This window comes from Littorina saxatilis, linkage group LG2 (assembly GCF_037325665.1).
Source record: "Littorina saxatilis isolate snail1 linkage group LG2, US_GU_Lsax_2.0, whole genome shotgun sequence".
Lineage (NCBI taxonomy): Eukaryota > Metazoa > Mollusca > Gastropoda > Littorinimorpha > Littorinidae > Littorina > Littorina saxatilis.
Genome location: NC_090246.1, coordinates 54,495,965 through 54,515,168, shown reverse-complemented (window position 1 = coordinate 54,515,168; position 19,204 = coordinate 54,495,965). Strand labels below are relative to the sequence as shown.

Genomic DNA, 19,204 nt, shown 5'->3' with positions numbered 1-19,204 from the left:
GGCCGCCCGGACGACTAGGGTGAGTACATAGACTCACTTTGCTTCGCATGTGAGTCAAAAATACATGTTAAGGTTGTTTAAGATACTCTGATCAGAATTCAGGACAACTTGATAAAAACTTGGTATGAATGTAGGTTACACATAGGGATCAATGGAAATGGAAAAGGTGGGGATAGTGTGCACCCCTTCTTCATAAATTTTAGATACCCCATAGACCCAGTGAATGGATACACACCTACCTGCTAACGTAAGGTAGATGAACGCACACACACACAGTTTAATATTTTTCACACAATCATATGAAAGTGTGCACCGCTTCATTTTTGCTTCTTTGCCCAGTAGTGTTCTCTTTCAGATATGGTTGACAATGAAGGAAACATAAATTGAAGTTGAAAAAGGCGCACAGATTTGTCAGAGCTAACACAATGACTACCTCACAATGTGTGTGTACCACCACAACCTTGGCTTTGGATTAAATATACACATTACCCCACAATGATGTTAAGATGCATGGACACACACACACATATGATTAAAAAGCGCTGGTCTCTAAAAACTTTTTTAAAAAAATGCACATCAGACACTGATCAGAATTCAGGACATTTGATAAAACTTGGTATGAATGTAGGTTACACATAGGGATCAATGGAAATGGAAAGGTAGGGGATAGTGTGCACCCTTCTTCATAAATTTTAGATACCCCATAGACCCAGTGAATAGATACACACACTACCTGCTAACGTAAGGTAGATGAACGCACACACACACAGTTTAATATTTTTCACACAATCATATGAAAGTGTGCACCGCTTCATTTTTGCTTCTTTGCCCAGTAGTGTTCTCTTTCAGATATGGTTGACAATGAAGGAAACATAAATTGAAGTTGAAAAGACGCACAGATTTGTCAGAGCTAACACAATGACTACCTCTCATGTGTGTGTACCACCACAACCTTGGCTTTGGATTAAATATACACATTACCCCACAATGATGTTAAGATGCATGGACACACACACATATGATTAAAAAGCGCTGGTCATCTAAAAACTTTAAAAAAATGCACATCAGACACTTACAAACACTTTTCAGTCAGGTAAGACCAAAGGACATTACACTCAATGAACTAATGTGTTTCTGAGAGTTCATGACCCATCAATTCAAAGCAAATAATTATACTAGGCACCGGCAGTGCTATCAGCAGCAGTGCGGGAAAGGCAAAACTTGAGTGAAATATGGCACTTTTCAACTTACTCTGCTTCAGCAATTACTAACCAATTTTAAAAAAAATGGTATCAAAATAAAGATCATTTTTTCAATCTTTTATTAATGTGTCTTGTTTTTGTCAAATATGAGTGTGTGAGAGAGAAATTTAATTCCAAACTTGACCACGGTCGGCAAATCCCTCGGTGGCTGACGCTCCTTTTCTCGCGTTGCTTTGAACCACGATCTACAGCTGTTGGGGAAATTCCTTTCTCCTTGACCCCACAACCTTCAAATTAGCATATAATTACCATATTTTGTTCATCTCTTCCTGTAGATTGTTTTCGTATAAGTTTTATTCCCAAAGAATGGATGGAAAATTTTGACTTTTAGTTCAAAACTATTGCTTGTTTTTAAACCTTTGTATCTCACAACCGTACAAAATACACTGCAAGTCTTATAGTGCGCTGGAAAGCTTGTTTTCTGCTGAAAACAGTGATATACGAAACTAAGGAGTCAGGTCAATGGGAGCCAATCGCAAGCCGGGAAAGCCGACCTTCACATTCAACCACACACATGTTCGCATGTCAACAATGGCGAATCGAGGTTCAAATGCTGCGATTGAGAACAGTACAGATTACCCTTGGCTCAACGCATTCAGGCCTTTCATCGGTAAATATTGTTTTGTTTTTGTTGTATTAAAGTTATCTAAAGAAGCTTAGGCCTATATTTTGTTTCTCTTGTCTGTATCTTCGTGTAGATTGTAAATCAAAGTGGTGAAGTGGACCGGTCTGAAATTGTACTGTGTTTTCGCTCATACGCTACTGGTGTCGAAGCTTTTTATTTTTCTTGCTGTCTTTCCTGTTGACTTTATGTACTTTGGTTGATACTTTAAACTTATTTGATAGTATTTTGTCATTATTGTAACAGGATGGAACATTTAAGCGTAGATATTGACTGTTTGTGTACGAAAGTGTTAGACCGGAAGTAAGGCGTCGAAGGTTTCAAAGAATAACTCAGTCAGGTTTCGTTTTCTACTATTTGGCTTTTTTCGTGTTGTAGCCTGAAAGAAATAATTCTTTACGTGAAAAGCACCTTGTTTACACGCAATTGCTTCTCAGATATAGTTTTAGAAGTGCAAAAGTCCCACATTTAAGTGCTCTCTCTCTCTCTCTTTTAAAAAATTTTTTTTAGAGCAAAAGTGAAGTAACTATTATCATAGAGTTCAAACAAAACACAGATGAGACAAACCATTTGATTTAAAGATGTCAATTTACTCATGAGTTTTGTTTTTATTTTATTCAGAAGATGACAACTTTGATCGACTAAGCAGATGGATGTCAAGCGCAGGACGAGGAAGAAAAGTTGCCCTCCCCAAGCATCAAGTCCTTACAAATCGTCTCCTCATCCAACTTGATCAGTTGCGGCTTCAGCTTGGGAAATCATGGAGGATATGGAGACTCTGTTTTCTTCCATCTGTGACAACAGTCTTCTTCTTCATACAACCCTGAAGGAAGAGGTCAGGCGTGCAAACAAACAAGCTGCTGAAGTCCACTCTAGTGAAGGTGATATTGTTGCATTTGTGTATGCTGATGTGGGCGAGGAAATTAATACCAGAAACATTGGGCCCTTCTTGCAGAAGTTGTGACTTACAAGACGCCATCTTCTGTCTCCTGACTCTCTGTGTGACCTGCCCAGCCCTACAGAACTAGTGACAAATGGGACACTAATTGACTTACTCATGTTCCAGAAAGACGAGAGGCATACTTTGTGCAGGCAGTGGTTTACACATGTTGGACTTAACATTTCAGACTTGTCTGACAAGCAGCTTAGAGCAAGACTCGACAAAGTACGCAAACCATATGACACTTTCTCTAAAAGTCTGCACAGAGGCAACAACGAGGCGAAGCTGAAAGACTATTTATTTCAACAGCAGTCTCATTTTCCCCTGGTATCTGCGATGCCTACTGTCCCGTCTGTTGTGCCTTGTGCAATAGAGAATGCACCTGCAACACCCCCAGCTGACCATCCAACCGGAGATGAATTGACTCATCTAAAGATTGCATCAAGTGGCAGGCAGTTAGCTGCACTACGCAGGAGCAATGAAGAGCTCAGTGGGAGTCTGTTGGAAGCAAAGAACCGAGAGATGATTTACAAGGACCTTCTCAAAGAGAAAACTCAAAGCGTAACCACCTTGCAGGCAGACTTGACAAAACTTCAAGGCAAAGCTGAACGTAGTGCATCTCACATAAAATGTGTGGAAACCCAGTTGTGCAGTGCCAAGGAGTACATCGGCAAAATTCGGCAAACAAACTTTTACAAGAGACTGAAAAGGCAGGAAACCAACTTAAAAAAGAGAGAAGAAAATCTGAAAGATCATGAGGATGGTGGGTGCATTCAAACAATTGAGCGTCTGAAGCACAAACTCAAGTTGTGTCAGACTGCTAATTCAAGTCTGAGAGCCAAATTGAACAGTGTGAAGGAGAAGCGACAACAAGACTTGGACAGACATAATCAGCTGACTGCTGATCTTCTTGAAGAAGCTGTAGTACATACTGTGAAGACAACAGAGGAGGGCCCCAGGAAGAAATTCACGCATGATGTCATCAAAACTACCATTGGACTCATTTCTTGTGGGGTTTCTGCAAAGAACAGTGGCCATGTCATCCAAACAGTTGCGCGCAATCTGTTCCACACCGATATCGACGACAAAGATGTACCATCTGAACGCACATCTCTGCGGTTTGCGGATCAAGGGCACTACCTGGCTAAATACCATGTTGCCGAGACTGTGCTTGACTCTGACAATTTTGATATTCATTTTGACGGAACAACACGGGACCACCGGAAATATGTGGGTCAACAAGTGACCACAAGTGCAGGGTCCCTCAGCTGTGGATTCACAGAGGTAGCTACAGAAGACGCCAAGACTCTTGTGGATGTTACCGTCAGTCTCCTCCAAGAAGTGGCGCAAGTCTACGACAAAGACGACACAGAACGCTGCTTCAAAGCAGCTCTGCAGAAGTGTTCAGGACTGATGTCTGACAGAGCCGCTCCAAACAAGCTCATGAAGAAAGACTTCAACGACCTCAGAAAGGCAACCCTGGGGACAGAGGAGGATCTCCAGTTCCTGTACTGCAACGCCCATTACTTGCTTGGACTTGGTGAGTAAACACATTTCACAGCTTTGTACATGTGTTTCACTGTATCAGTGTCTGTGTCTATTATAAAGGTTAACCTCTATGCAGAGTGTGCTGTAAATGTAATGTGTAAATGATACATTTTTAAGTCTGTATTTTAAACTGTGTGTTTGTTCTGTATTACTATCTAGTATCACTTTGTATCTCTACAATGTCAGCAAATGTGTGTGAATCACTGAATGCTGTATCTTATATTCTTAATTCTGACTGTTTCAGGCACAAGTGCAGAGAAGTCACTGAAAGAACTACAGACCGAGTGGGGGCAGCAGCGTATTGGCCGAGACAACGCAGCTCAGTTTGGACATTGGCAGGCAAAGGAGGCAGCAGCTGTTCGCTATGTGCGGATGGCCTGCGAGGTTCTAGGACCCAGGGGCGATGATCAATGTGGCTGCAGAGATGCATGGCTTGCATACTGTGAGATGACCAACAAGACGTCTACTGTGCCAAGCTTCAAATCTAACCGGTTTAACAGCATCTTTTATGGTGCAACAAAGCTGCTGGCACACCGTGACGACATCATAGAGTTCCTGTCAGATTACATGCCGAGCAGGAACCAGAAGCTGGAAAGTGTGTTGAAGGATGCCCAGAGTGAAGAGGTGAACGTTTTTGTTGCCACGCTTGCCATGGTCTACGAGAGGATCACAGGACCTTACTGGACTCTACTGTGTGCTGGGGAGACGAGCTATGCAGAGTTTTTCTTGCCTGTTGTGGAGCTGCACGCACAGCTGAGAGAGTGGAGAGATGACAGTGCCTCCATTTTCAGCCCCCATGTGCCGTCACTCTTCAGTATCCAAGTACCAGACGCATCGTCACTTGCAGCACTCCTAGATCTGGATGAGGCGACACAACAGAAAGTGCAGCGTGCCTTCAGCCACTTCTGTGTCAACTTTGTTGCTGTCACTGAGCGACAGTTGGACGACTTCCTGCCTGGTGGCCGATACCATGCTGTTCAGGATCCACAAGTGTTGGAGCGGCTGCGGCATTCACACATCACCAACCTCTTGGGAGAAGCCTGCTTTGGGGATCTCGATATTTCCATTTACACGCACCGCAACTCCTCAGTCCACCACCACAGCACTCTGACCATGTTGAAACGGAACAAAACAATGAAGGCTTGGTTCAACCAGAAGTCCAATGAGGAACAAAGGCAACTTCTTCTGAATGCATCCAGTAGTGGTCCTGAAATGCGAAAGCGTCACCGAGAGAATGACAGAGAGGTGAAAGCCAGCAAAAGACAGAAGCTACAGCTTCAGCAGCAGCGGACAGAGGCAGATCGACAGAAGAAGGCAAGGGAGAAGGCAGATATTGCTCAAGAGATCCGTCAAGATGGGGGAGCCTGCAGCAGTGCTGGTGATGTCGACAGGCTGCTAGAACGAAAAGCTCTGCAAAGAGAAAAACTGGCTGCTCTGAAGACCCAGATTCGCTTTTTCCGGCATGTCCTGGGATTCAAGTCTGAGCTTCTGAAGCTCACACAGGACCTTCCAGGCCTGGAACAGTCTCTGAAGGAGTTCCTTGCGTCCCAGGACCCATTCCCAGAACACAGGGACAGGGTGGACAACAACCTTGATGAGGAAGACGAGCCATCAGAGTCCGACTCCTCTGCTTCAGAGCATGAGAACGACCAGCGAGTAGATAGCGACGGGTTTTCATTTGCCCAGACAGGTCAGACAGTGGCAGTGTTCTACGATGAAACATTTCATGTGGGCACTGTTACAAACATTCTAAGCGCAGATGAGGCAAAAGTAAACTTTTTAAAGAAGAGCTCTCTGGACAACAACAGATTTTCTTGGCCAGCCAAAGAAGACAGTGACACCGTCAGCAGTGTGTTTGTGTTTGCATGGGACTTTTTGTTAGAACCGATCTCCACAAATGCACGGATGTGGCATGTCCCAAACAGCACTCTCCAGGAACAATATAACTTGTATGTGGAGAAGTACTGTTGATAAGTAAAACCAGGCAGATCACAATCAGTGAGTAAGTGGATTTCTGTCATTTGTGATTCAGTTTCGTTACAGAAGGTCTTTACTTTTTTCTGATATTTTTAAGAATTAACTTTCAAAAGTGGTGTGTTCAATTTCCACAAAAGAGATGTATCCAAGAGTATGTTGCATTTTGTGACTGCTGTCAAAATTTGATGCATATTTGTCCAGTAGTTCAAAAGTTACAGGCAGTTAAAGTTTGCATATTTCAGGGTTCCTCCGATCTTCATTTCCGCCTGTCAAAATGGTGAAATTCCTGATTTTGGCTCCCTCATTGTGACTGAATGAAGACAACCACATGTCTGTAATTGAAGATTTCTTAAGTATATACTATTGAGAGTAGAAATCAGAAGAATTAATGTGTTTTGATGTCTTTTTGTTTGTTAAAAAAATTCCTAAACGTGCCCAATTATCAATTTTCTGCCATTTGCCACGCCCCCAAATAGCCTTTTTTTCAATATTGACAGCTTCAGTACAAGTGTATCTCTACATCCTATCCTATTTCATTGATATTTTTGTGTTCTGCAGGCACATGTTAGCAAGATAAACTTGTTTAAGATGGGCATTTACTTAGTACTCAAATGGTGTGTGACCTCAAAAATGGAGAAAATGTGAATACGCACCGCTTAACGCTAACTGTAAACTTTAAAAATCAGATATCTCAGGAAGTATTTGAGATAGAACCTTACTTTTTGTTTTGTTATTCTTGTTTTATACAGAAGAATAAGAACATCTCAAAACATTAGGAGATTTTTCAGACTCATTTTTTGACTGCCGGTACCTAATTATACATGGGTGAAACCTGGCAGCTGTTGTTGTATATATAGCTCTTTCAGAATATAAAAATGCCTGGGATCCTGAAAAGTTTCACACCTGATTATACAAAATAATATAGAAAAGATGAAGGCCTCACCTCTAGCAGGTTCGGCTGGTTGACGAAATCCCCGCCTTCCGTCGCTGGTCTTTGGCCTGGCACCCTGCCCTGGACTGCGTGAAGACTGAGGTGGGCATCCCTGGCGCCCAGGGAAGTCCCTTCTGTCGTTGCCACGGTGACCACCCCGGCCCCCACTGTCCTCTCGGTTCCTGTCGCAGTCACCGCCTGACCTCCAGCCGGTCTTGACAAAGCGGTCCTCGCCCTCTCTCTCCTGGTTTCTCTCTCGCTGTCTGCCCTCTCGCTCTCGGTACCTGTTTTTTCCCTTATCTCTGTCTCTTCCTCCGTCTCTATCCCTTCCTGCGTCTATGTCTCGGTCTCTGTTCCTCCCCCTTCCTTCGTCTCTGCCCCGACCTCTGTCTCTTCCGCTGTCACTGGGTTTAGATGCTGGCTGGGATGAAGATTTACTCCCGCTTGGTCGAGTGATGCTTCTGGACGATGAAGAAGAGGGTGGCTGTGATGAGGTGTAGAGACCTGCAGCTTTTAGAGATTCAGATGGAATACCTGGTGACCAACTTGCACCTGTTCACACACACACACACAAGAACGCATACTTTTATTTTTTTATTCACAACTTACTGAATTTTTTTAGCTGGAGTCAGAAATATTATTACATATTGCTTATAGCCCAGCAGACAGACAAACTAAAAACAGAGTTCGGAATTGGTGAAACCAAAATGGTCCCACCGCTCGATCACATCTCCGACAATGGCCGATGTCAAAGGTCAGTTTGCCGTGGACCAATAGAATGTACATAGGCATAGGCATGTGCAGTCAATCAGTGTAACATTACACATGATTACCCCCACCCCCACACCGTTCATGTTAACTTTATTACTTGCTCAAGTTGCTGTCAACATACCTCAGTCTTTAATTACGATGGAATACAACAAAAAATTACATAACAAAACCACTTATCAAAGAAAACTTACCTCTTTTTTAGAAACTACATGATTGTTATCCACATGTAATCCTTATTCAACCTTTTTAACGTAAAACGAATGCTAATAATTATATAAAAAAAGAATGAGACTAACTAACCATCAGATTTACGTAGAAAGGGATAGATGATGGACTCGTCGGGTTCACTGGTGGTCCCTGGCACTCCACATGGTGCTGTGGCGTCATTGTTGCTCGAGTCAGTGTCATCTTCTGAGCCGGGAAGATAGTCATCGTCCGAGTCGCTGTAAGAAGACCACTCTGGAAACAAAGAGATTTAATTAGGCCAAAGAAAAAAAAAAATACATGTTAAGGTTGTTAAGATACTCTGATCAGAATTCAGGACAATTTGATAAAACTTGGTATGAATGTAGGTTACACATAGGGATCAATGGAAATGGAAAAGGTGGGGATAGTGTGCACCCCTTCTTCATAAATTTTAGATACCCCATAGACCCAGTGAATAGATACACACACTACCTGCTAACGTAAGGTAGATGAACGCACACACATACAGTTTAATATTTTTCACACAATCATATGAAAGTGTGCACCGCTTCATTTTTGCTTCTTTGCCCAGTAGTGTTCTCTTTCAGATATGGTTGACAATGAAGGAAACATAAATTGAAGTTGAAAAAGGCGCACAGATTTGTCAGAGCTAACACAATGACTACCCCACAATGTGTGTGTACCACCACAACCTTGACTTTGGATTAGATACACACATTACCCTACAATGATGTTAAGATGCATGGACACACACACATATGATTAAAAAGGGCTGGTCATCTAAAAACTTTAAAAAAAATGCACATCAGACACTTACAAAACACTTTTCAGTCAGGTAAGACCAAAGGACATTACACTCAATGAACTAATGTGTTTCTGAGAGTTCAATGACCCATCAATTCAAAGCAAATAATTATACATGGGTGAAACCTGGCAGCTGTTGTTGTATATATAGCTCTTTCAGAATATAAAAATGCCTGGGATCCTGAAAAGTTTCACACCTGATTATACAAAATAATATAGAAAAGATGAAGGCCTCACCTCTAGCAGGTTCAGCTGGTTGACGAAATCCTCGCCTTCCGTCGCTGGTCTTTGGCCTGGCACCCTGCCCTGGACTGCGTGAAGACTGAGGTGGGCATCCCTGGCGCCCAGGGAAGTCCCTTCTGTCGTTGCCACGGTGACCACCCCGGCCCCCACTGTCCTCTCGGTTCCTGTCGCAGTCACCGCCTGACCTCCAGCCGGTCTTGACAAAGCGGACCTCGTCCTCTCTCTCCTGGTTTCTCTCTCGCTGTCTGCCCTCTCGCTCTCGGTACCTGTTTTTTCCCTTATCTCTGTCTCTTCCTCCGTCTCTATCCCTTCCTGCGTCTCTGTCTCTGTTCCTCCCCCTTCCTTCGTCTCTGCCCCGACCTCTGTCTCTTCCGCTGTCACTGTCCCCCTCCGAATCTCTATCTTTCCTCTCTTTGTCTGGGTCGTCCTCTCTGCTCCTGCTCTCTCTCGGGCTGCGGTCACGGTCTCTCTTCTCTCGCTCAAACTGATCTTGGTCACGGTCTCGTTCTTGGCCGGAAGACCTCTCCCTGTCTGTGCGAACGGGATCTCTGTCTCTGTTGTCGTCCCTGCTGCATCTGTCTCGCCCACTGTCTTTGTCTCGTTCCTTCTCTCTGCTCCTGTCTCTCTCCTTGTCCCTCTCCTTCTCTTCTTTCAGCTTATCCTCTCTGGGTGATCGTGACCTTCTTGCCCTCTCCTTGGACCTTGACCTGCATGACCTTTCGCTGCGGTCGCTGTCTCCAGGGGAGCAGCTCTGAGAGCGCCTCATCCTGCTGGACTCCGAGTCCCTGGACTTCTCATCCCTATCTCGGCCTGCAAATAAGAAAGAAAATACAATGAACATAGCACAATTGAGTTTTTCAAATTCACTTTGTCCCTTTCTGAGAATTTGCTTTACCCCTCTATCTGTTGATCCAGACATGGGATGATACAACGACACGTCTTATTCTACGATCGATAGACAAGGGGTTAACCTTCGCAATACCCGCTAAAAAACTTACGCGCAGTACCTCGTGGGTGCAAAACAACCCATGGTTTTTACATAGGCACTAACTTAATAGGCACTAAGGCCGTAGGACATTATGTACTAAATGAACTAATGTGTTTCTGAGAGTTCAAATACCCATCAATTCAAAGCAAATAATTATACATGGGTGAAACCTGGCAGCTGTTGTTGTATATATATATATAGCTCTTTCAGAATTTAATAATGCCTGGGAACCTGAAAAGTTTCACACCTGATTATACAAAAGAATACAGAAAAGATGAAGGCCTCACCTCCAGCAGATTCGGCTGACTGATGAAATCCTTGCCTCGTACCCTGCCCTAGACTGCGTGAAAGCTCAGGTGGGCGTCCCGGACGCGCATTGAAGCCAATGGTGTTGGTCCTATTGTCCGTTTTGTTCACCTCTTCCACTTGTACAATGCCGTCACTAGGAGTTTCTGCCACCACACAGAAAAAATGTTATGTGAAAACTTTTTTTTTTCAGGCAATTTTCACTGAATTTCAGGCAGCTATTCGTTGAAGGTTTACATTTTGTATTGTTTGTATGTTCGTCTTATTTGGGGCGAATACGGAAACCCTGTTATTGATATTTAATCTCTCACCTGTAGTCAAACGCTCCTTATTCATATATGTATATGAGGCCATCCACGATACTGGGCATGGCTTCCATGTAATTTACACAATGTTGTGTAATCACAGGTGTGATTTTGGAGAAAACACTTATTGGCTGTTAATAATGCCATTCTTTTATTATGCCCTTCTCATATATTGTAGCTTTATATGTGATCCAGTTCAAAGTTGTTTGCTATAAAATTGTTTTGGTGACAGAGAATCAACTTGGAAACCATGTAACCAACATCATGATCAGCACTTGCGTCAACAAAAACCCATTTTTCAGCCAAACTGTTTCAAGCATCTAAATTCCACTATCATATCATGTCCCAGCTGCCATAAACCCCAAACATCTGTGTACCAAATCAGTTTCCCAGTATCATGGACGGCCACATAATTATACAAACTTCCACATAAAGAAGAAATGCTCACAGTCACAGCGCTGTGAATGTAAAGTCTGAAATGTTTTTGTTCTTCTGAAATTTGTTTTGCGAAGCTTACCTGCTGTAGCTTTGAGCTGATTCAAAGCCAGCTTCAGAAGCATGCTGCCTCTGCTATTGGGGGGAAACTTCTGCGACATTTCAAACCTGAAAAAAACAAACCAGTACTGAGTACATGTACAACAGAAACAAACCAATTGAGCAACTAGTTCCTGAAGGGCTTCTGAAAGGGCCATTTCACTGGTAGACGTTTGCGAGGAGAAGGAAGAAGGAAAAGATAGAGAAGAAGAAGGAAAAGACGAAGACTGAACAGGGGGAGAAGAAGATAAAATGGAAGAAAGAGAAGAAGATGGAAGAAAAGGAAGAAGACAAGAAAAGAACAACTTTACAGGACGGGAACCCAGTTTCCGTGCAAACGCTATTTTCGGGTTGCAGTCTATTCTGCCAAGGATTTTGACGTCATTGGTGACGAAGTTTAACGCAGGAGTGGTCAGACGAGATCTGTGCCAAAAATCACGGACGATGCCGATCAACTGATAACGATTTTGTTTTCTTGAATCTCTCCGAGCGAAAATGGAGCATTTTTCCTAAGGCACTATTTTGAGAATCTTTGACAGCCTCACTTGCGATCCAGACGCACGTTTGAAAATCTTACATGTTGTCGTCTGCTACTGCATGATCTAAATGATTGGGAAAGTGCCTCATTTTGATTGAAAATCAGCTCAGTTTGTTAAGAAAAATCGTAACACCAGTAATACGTCTTATATCCGTGGACGGGCAACCCCGTGCGATAAAGTGACCAAATGAACGAAACCATTTGCGGATTCACCATTTGGGAATACGCGTTGCCTTTGCGACCGAAACCTAAAACTTTTCAAACAAGAGCTATTGAACGGAAGAGTAAAGACGTGTTCGACTCTTCATGACATCAAGCAGGTCAAAAATCGGTAAATTAAATCGATTTTCTAATAAAAGTTTCAGTTGCACGGAAACAGGGGACGGTTTGAAGAAGTGGCCATTGTCACATGCTTCGTTCTTTCCCGTACATTTCTGCTTCTTGATCATGCCGAGTCTAAATTTTGGTCTCGTCCGTTTCTGTTTTGATTGAACTTAACAAGCCGCATATATTTTGAAAGGAAGCTTTTCAAGCTTCAATGAAAGGTGACGAAAACCCTTATTAGCACGGAAACCGGGTCTCCGAGTATAGATCTACAACAAACTTTTACAAAGTCGAGACAACAGAAGTCTTCTGAGAAGAATTTCAGCTGACGCCAAATATATGACCACTAACTGTCTACAGTGCCGACATGGTGAAACCATTCTGAAATTCTGAAAACTGTCTGGTGTACAAATAAAGGTTTGGCACAAACTTACCTCAATGAGTCTGCCGCAGTGAACAAAATACAAATGGCGTCACGCACATGCCTGAACTTGTCCACTTGCGCATGCGCCGAAGGACGTGATGTCACCATGACGTCACCTCATTATCTTCTCCAATAAAAACTGTGTGTGCAGCTGAAATCACCCACTGTGTGTGTGTGTAGGCACGGGTTCCCGGGCGTTACTATGGGGTATTGCAGATAATCATATAAAACGCATCACAATGATATTTGTAAGCGGTCTAAGGGGTTTGCCTTGTGGGGAATAGGAAAAAATACCCCATAAATTTTTGATACCCCTTAGGCCCGGTGAAAAGGTGTACACACTACCTCATAACGTAAGGTAGACAAACGCACACACACACACACACACACATACACACACACACACACACACACACACACACACACACACACACACACACACATATCAAATGAGTGGTAAAAAGCAAAGAAGTTATATGACAATAGATGCAATCATGTACTTTAAAGACAGGTTGAAAAGCTGGACGCGGAAAAAGAGAGAATGTAAAAATATCGAGCAAAAACGAATCCAACCCCACTTATAAAACCAACCGTTCGTGACTGAGTGTCTTAACTCATATTTTCCCATCAGCAATCTTAGCTTTCTTTTTGTCGTATTAATACGCGGGTTTAAGTAAGAGAGCATCCAATTGCTGAAGTGCACAAGATAACAAAAAATCAGCCTGTAGACTATATGTCTGTGATAGCGCAACACGCCTCAGGCGACCATGAAGGCAGAATCCATTTTTATTTTGTATACGCTCTGTTACGCTTTGAAGTGTTTGTGTCGAATTGATGAACGTGTGTTAGGTGTAACTGTACCATCGCTTTTTCTTGGTGTACCTTTTTTTCTCTTCGAATTATCGGTTCAAGTGTTAGCATTCCCGTTTGTGTTTAATTTGTTTTTTTGCTCTTAATTGGTGTACATTTCTTTGCCTGTCTGACTTTTTTTTCTGTCTGTCTGTCTGTTTCTGTATAGCTATTTTTGTCGTGTTTCCGTGTGCTGTAGTATTGACACTTTCTTATCAACGGGATTGAAACTCCCCCCCCCCCCCCTGTCTCTGTCTCTGTTTCTGTCTCTGTGTCTCTGTTTGTCTGTATGTCTGTATATCTGTACGTCTCTGTCTGTCGCTCTGTCTGTTCCTCGGGATGTCTCTTTGTCCGTCTTTGTCTCCCTGTCTCTCTCTCTGTCTCTGTCTCTCCTCCCCCCCCCCCACCCATACTCTCACACACACATACTGACACCACAGGTGTAAAATAAAAAGAAACAAGTCGCGTAAGGAGAAAATACAACATTTAGTCAAGCTGTCGAACTCACAGAATGAAACTGAACGCAATGCAAATTTTCAGCAAGACCGTATACTCGTAGCATCGTCAGTCCACCGCTCATGGCAAAGGCAGTGAAATTGACAAGAAGAGCGGGGTAGTAGTTGCGCTGAGAAGGATAGCACGCTTTTCTGTACCTCTCTTCGTTTTAACTTTTTGAGCGTGTTTTTAATCCAAACATGTCATATATATATGTTTTTTGAATCAGGAACCGACAAGGAATAGATGAAAGTGTTTTTAAATTGATTTTGAAAATTTAATTTTGATCATAATTTTTATATTTTTAATTTTGAGAGCTTGTTTTTAATCCAAATATAACATATTTATATGTTTTTGGAATCAGAAAAGGATGAAGAATAAGATGAACGTAAATCTGGATCGTTTTATAATTTTTTTTTTTTTAACAATTTTCAGATGTTTAATGACCAAAGTCATTAATTAATTTTTAAGCCACCAAGCTGAAATGTAATACCGAAGTCCGGCCTTTGTCGAAGATTGCTTGGCCAAAATTTCAATCAATTTGATTTAAAAAATGAGGGTGTGACAGTGCCGCCTCAACTTTTACAAAAAGGCGGATATGACGTCATCAAAGACATTTATCGAAAAAAAGAAAAAAACACGTCCGGGGATATCGTACCCAGGAACTCTCATGTCAAATTTCATAAAGATCGGTCCAGTAGTTTACTCTGAATCGCTCTACACACACACACGCACACACACACAGACATACATACACCACGACCCCCGTCTCGATTCCCCCTCTATGTTAAAACATTTAGTCAAAACTTGACTAAATGTAAAAAACGCAATATATCATCTTTATACTTTACCTCCTTTTCCCTTCTTTCATTTGCATTCTCTGATGGTGCAATTAGCGATGAACATCTGCTACGACAAAGCACAGCAAGAGATTATCATCGGGGCCAAAAATAAAGTAACAAAACAAAAACGTGCGAGAAAAGAAATCAAAACCGTGTGAGCGAAGATTGGTAACAGGTGTAAAAGTGTTCCAAACGCACACGAACACAAACGCAGACGCGATGATATCTATTCCGAGCTTCCTTGTTTTGCTTCGCTTTGTTGTAACATCTTGTTTTGATTGAAACTTAAACTAAAACAAAAGTATGCTTGGGGTGTACACCAAAGTCTTGTTCAAAATAGCGGACACAGTCATTTCAGTCAATCCCTTCAAAGATTAATGAGCAAGAAATACCGGATGGTGATAGAGGGATCTTTTTCATGTACTTTGTTAACATCAATTATTTGTTTATTTATTTACAGTATGGTATGCACATCACCGAAGCCAAAATAATCATGAGAGTCTGCGATTTGTAGCTGGACCGTTTGGCAAATAAGAAGTATATTTCAATCAACAATACAGCTAATTATGTATTTTGACAATATGTAAGAAATGCACGATAGGGGTGCGGCTAGGTAAGAGCGATGTTATTCGTTTTGTTGGAAACGTATTGCTATGCACCTCACTGAAGCGCAGTACGTTCTATATGTGTTTCCATTTGTATCATGACCTCGCGGCAAAACACGTGTATTTCAATCAATCAATGTGTTTATGAAGAGTAGTGATTTGTTCACAATTTGACATTTCATCGTTCAAATTAATCAAATCAAATCAAATCGTTGAGGCCAAAGCTGAACTTAAAGGGCTTGTTTGATGTCTGCCATTATGATCCGGAACAACAAACACATTTTAGTCAATCAATTGTTATTGGCTCACGTAAGTGTAGCCTATGCGATCGTAACTTTGTCTGTCTGTGCGTGCGTATGTGCGTATGTGCGTGCGTGCGTGCGTGTGTATGTCTGTGGTAGAAACTCTAACATTTGAAGACGTCACATTACATTGACGTCACATTATGACGTAAGAGGGTTAGACGTCACGCGAAGGAAGTACTGAAAGTCTCGGTCATTATTATTTTGAGTGGGCCGAGACTAGTTGGCAGTCGTGTCCCTGTAAGTAGGCTACATGCAGACAGACAGATCTAGATCTAGTGTCTCGCTTTCTTGCACAGTTTCACCTATGCTCTTTCTGTGTGTGTGTGTGTGTGTGTGTGTGTGTGTGTGTGTGTGTGTGTGTGTGTGTGTGTGTGTGTGTGTGTGTGTGTGTGTGTGTGTGACGGAGTGATTGAGTTTGTGTTACTGTTTGTCGATTTCTTACGTGAGCCTTGATGGCTTCGCCTCTTGTTTTAACATTGACAAAAACAAAACGTGGGACGTTTGCGGGTTGCTGGGGAACAGGGCGGGGAATTGTGTTCAAACTGTCAGAGCAGGGTGGAAATGTGTAAGAACTTTCGGAGCAAGTTGGAACGAACAAGCTTTTTTGTTGTTGTTGGCATTGTGCAATGCACACAAGTGAAGCCAAAATGAAAACCATCAATCATCCAGTCAACCTTTATATTCACGACCCAACAATTCTGGATGGGCGAGAAGCAAAGAAGGTCAAGATGCTTCTTTGTATGCACATCTTGGAAACCAAAACAAAAATCACAGTATGTTCTGGGTGAATGCTATTCCAAGCAAAACCTCAGGGCTAAACAACAAGCATATTTCAGTCCCTCAATCTTTATTTGTTGGTAGCGTTAAACAAAGAGATATACTTAACCGCTGTCAAGACAATATGCAACAAATAACCAAACAATTATTCCAATAGAAAATATCAAACGAGACATAGAGACAGATACAGACACAGGCAGAGAACAACACTTAGAGAGAAAAGAAACGCACATTGATTTACAGGGAATAGCAAAGCTAACAAAATATATGAGAAGGTATAAAGGCCCGTGTTCCTTGGAGACCCTCTACTTTACATCAAAACATGAATAAAACACAATCTTACTTTGTAGAAAGCTCGACTGAACGAACTCTTATGTCTTTTGTACTTGGGTGTGTTGGGGTGGCTGGGAGATCGGCGGAGAGAGAGTGGATATGAGGTAGAAGGACGCTACAAACAAATAATCTCTTGAATTCCTTTTTTTGACAAAGGCGCAGAAATGAACGGGAAATCACACTGGTCCAAGTTCCTCCGAGACCCATCCGCATGTATTGCAACATGAATAATAAAACCGCCCCAGTCTGATTTAGGAAAGAAAATATCTTTGAAGCTAGTGCGACTATAAGCGTGTGGCGCGATTATGTTGAGGGTGGCTGAAAGGCCTGTGGAGAGAGAGAGAGAGAGAGAGAGAGAGAGAGAGAGAGAGAGAGAGAGAGAGAGAGAGAGAGAGAGAAAGAGAGAGAGAGAGAGAGAGAGAGAGAGAGAGAACGAAACAGAGAGAGAGAGAAAAAACGAAAGAGAGGAAGAGAGAGAGAGAGAGAGAGAGAGAGAGAGAGAGAGAGAGAGAGAGAGAGAGAGAGAGAGAAAGCGAGAGAGACAGACAGACAGACAGACAGACAGACAGACAGACAGACAGACAGACAGAACTCCAACCCGAACTCGAAAACTTTATTACCGAGGGATGATAGCATTAGGTCCATAATTATGGTCCTTTCTTACAGCTGAGAGAGATGGGGAGAAAGAAAACAAGTCGCGTAAGGCGAAAATACAACATTTAGTCAAGTAGCTGTGGAACTCACAGAATGAAACTGAACGCAATGCAACGCAGCAAGACCTATACTCGTAGCATCGTCAGTCCACCGCTCATGGCAAAGGCAGTGAAATTGACAAGAAGAGCGGGGTAGTAGTTGCGCTGAGAAGGATAGCACGCTTTTTTGTACCTCTCTTCGTTTTAACTTTCTGAGCGTGTTTTCAATCCAAACATATCATATCTATATGTTTTTGGAATCAGGAACCGACAAGGAATAAGATGAAAGTGTTTTTAAATTGATTTGGAAAATTTAATTTTTATCATAATTTTTATATTTTTAATTTTCAGAGCTTGTTTTTAATCCAAATATAACATATTTATATGTTTTTGGAATCAGAAAATGATGGAGAATAAGATGAACGTAAATTTAGATCGTTTTATAAAAAATTTTTTTTTTTACAATTTTCAGATTTTTAATGACCAAAGTTATTAATTAATTTTTAAGCCACCAAGCTGAAATGCAATACCGAAGTCCGGGCTTCGTCGGAGATTACTTGACCAAAATGTCAACCAATTTGGTTGAAAAATGAGAGCGTGACAGTGCCGCCTCAACTTTCACGAAAAGCCGGATATGACGTCATCAAAGACATTTATCAAACAAGAGGCGAAGCCTTCAAGGCTCACGTAAGAAATAGACAAACAGTAACACAAACTCAATCACTCCGTCACACATACACACCCACACACACAGTAAGCTTAGGTGACGACTGTGCAAGAAAGAGAGACACTAGATCTAGATCTGTCTGTGTCTGCATGTAGCCTACTTACAGGGACACGACTGCCAAATAGTCTCGGCCCGCTCAAAATAACACTGACCGAGACCACACACACCACGCGAGAGAGAAAGACTACAGGGAGGCATGCCGTCATGATGCATTAATTGACGTCAAACACTTTTGACCGTGACGTAATCTTATGCGAGCTTTATCCATAGTCTTGGATAACCACTCACACATAGACTCGGAAATGTTAAAGTTTCTACCACAGACATACACACACACGCACACACGCACACACGCACAGACAGACAAAGTTACGATCGCATAGGCTACACTTACGTGAGCCAAAAATGAAAAAAACGTCTGAGGATATCATACCCAGGACCTCTCATGTCAAATTTCATAAAGATCGGTTCAGTAGTTTAGTCTGAATCGCTCTACACACACACACACAGACAGACAGACAGACAGACAGACAGACAGACACACATACACCACGACCCTCGTCTCGATTCCCCCCTCTACGTTAAAACATTTAGTCAAAACTTGACTAAATGTAAAAAGAGAGAGAGAGAGAGAGAGAGAGAGAGAGAGAGAGAGAGAGAGAGAGAAAGAGAGAGAGATAGAGAGAGAGAGAGATAGAGAGAGAGAGAGAGAGAGAGAGAGAGAGAGATAGAGAGAGAGAGAGAGGGGAGATCAACAGCATTGTTTTGTAAAACGTAGCACAAAGCCTAACACTATACTATCTGATCAATCCAGACATCAAAAGTTCCCAGCCTCCTTGTAAGTGTTTCAGTGCG

General features: G+C 42.3%; 2 protein-coding genes and 1 long non-coding RNA gene across 3 annotated transcripts in view; 2 read left to right on the top strand and 1 right to left on the bottom strand.

Annotated features, from left to right (window-relative positions):
• LOC138959274 (uncharacterized) overlaps positions 1–13,104 on the bottom strand; it is a 31,803-nt gene extending 18,699 nt beyond the window's left edge. Inside the window, exons 1-6 of the mRNA XM_070330680.1 lie at positions 12,735–13,104; positions 11,422–11,507; positions 10,581–10,745; positions 9,300–10,115; positions 8,352–8,510; positions 7,293–7,832 (exon numbers count right to left, since the gene is read on the bottom strand). Of these exons, the coding sequence (XP_070186781.1) occupies positions 7,293–7,832; positions 8,352–8,510; positions 9,300–10,115; positions 10,581–10,745; positions 11,422–11,507; positions 12,735–12,832 (1,864 nt within the window). The 5' untranslated portion in view covers positions 12,833–13,104. The remainder of the gene's footprint in view (positions 1–7,292; positions 7,833–8,351; positions 8,511–9,299; positions 10,116–10,580; positions 10,746–11,421; positions 11,508–12,734) is intronic.
• Positions 1–19,204, top strand: part of LOC138956364 (uncharacterized) — a 128,099-nt gene that overhangs the window by 22,276 nt on the left and 86,619 nt on the right. The window lies entirely within an intron of this gene.
• LOC138959276 (uncharacterized) lies at positions 2,657–7,243 on the top strand. Its single transcript, XM_070330683.1, has 2 exons — positions 2,657–4,364; positions 4,617–7,243. Exons 1-2 carry the CDS (start codon positions 2,942–2,944, stop codon positions 6,341–6,343), a joined length of 3,150 nt encoding a protein of 1,049 aa, XP_070186784.1. The 5' UTR covers positions 2,657–2,941; the 3' UTR covers positions 6,344–7,243.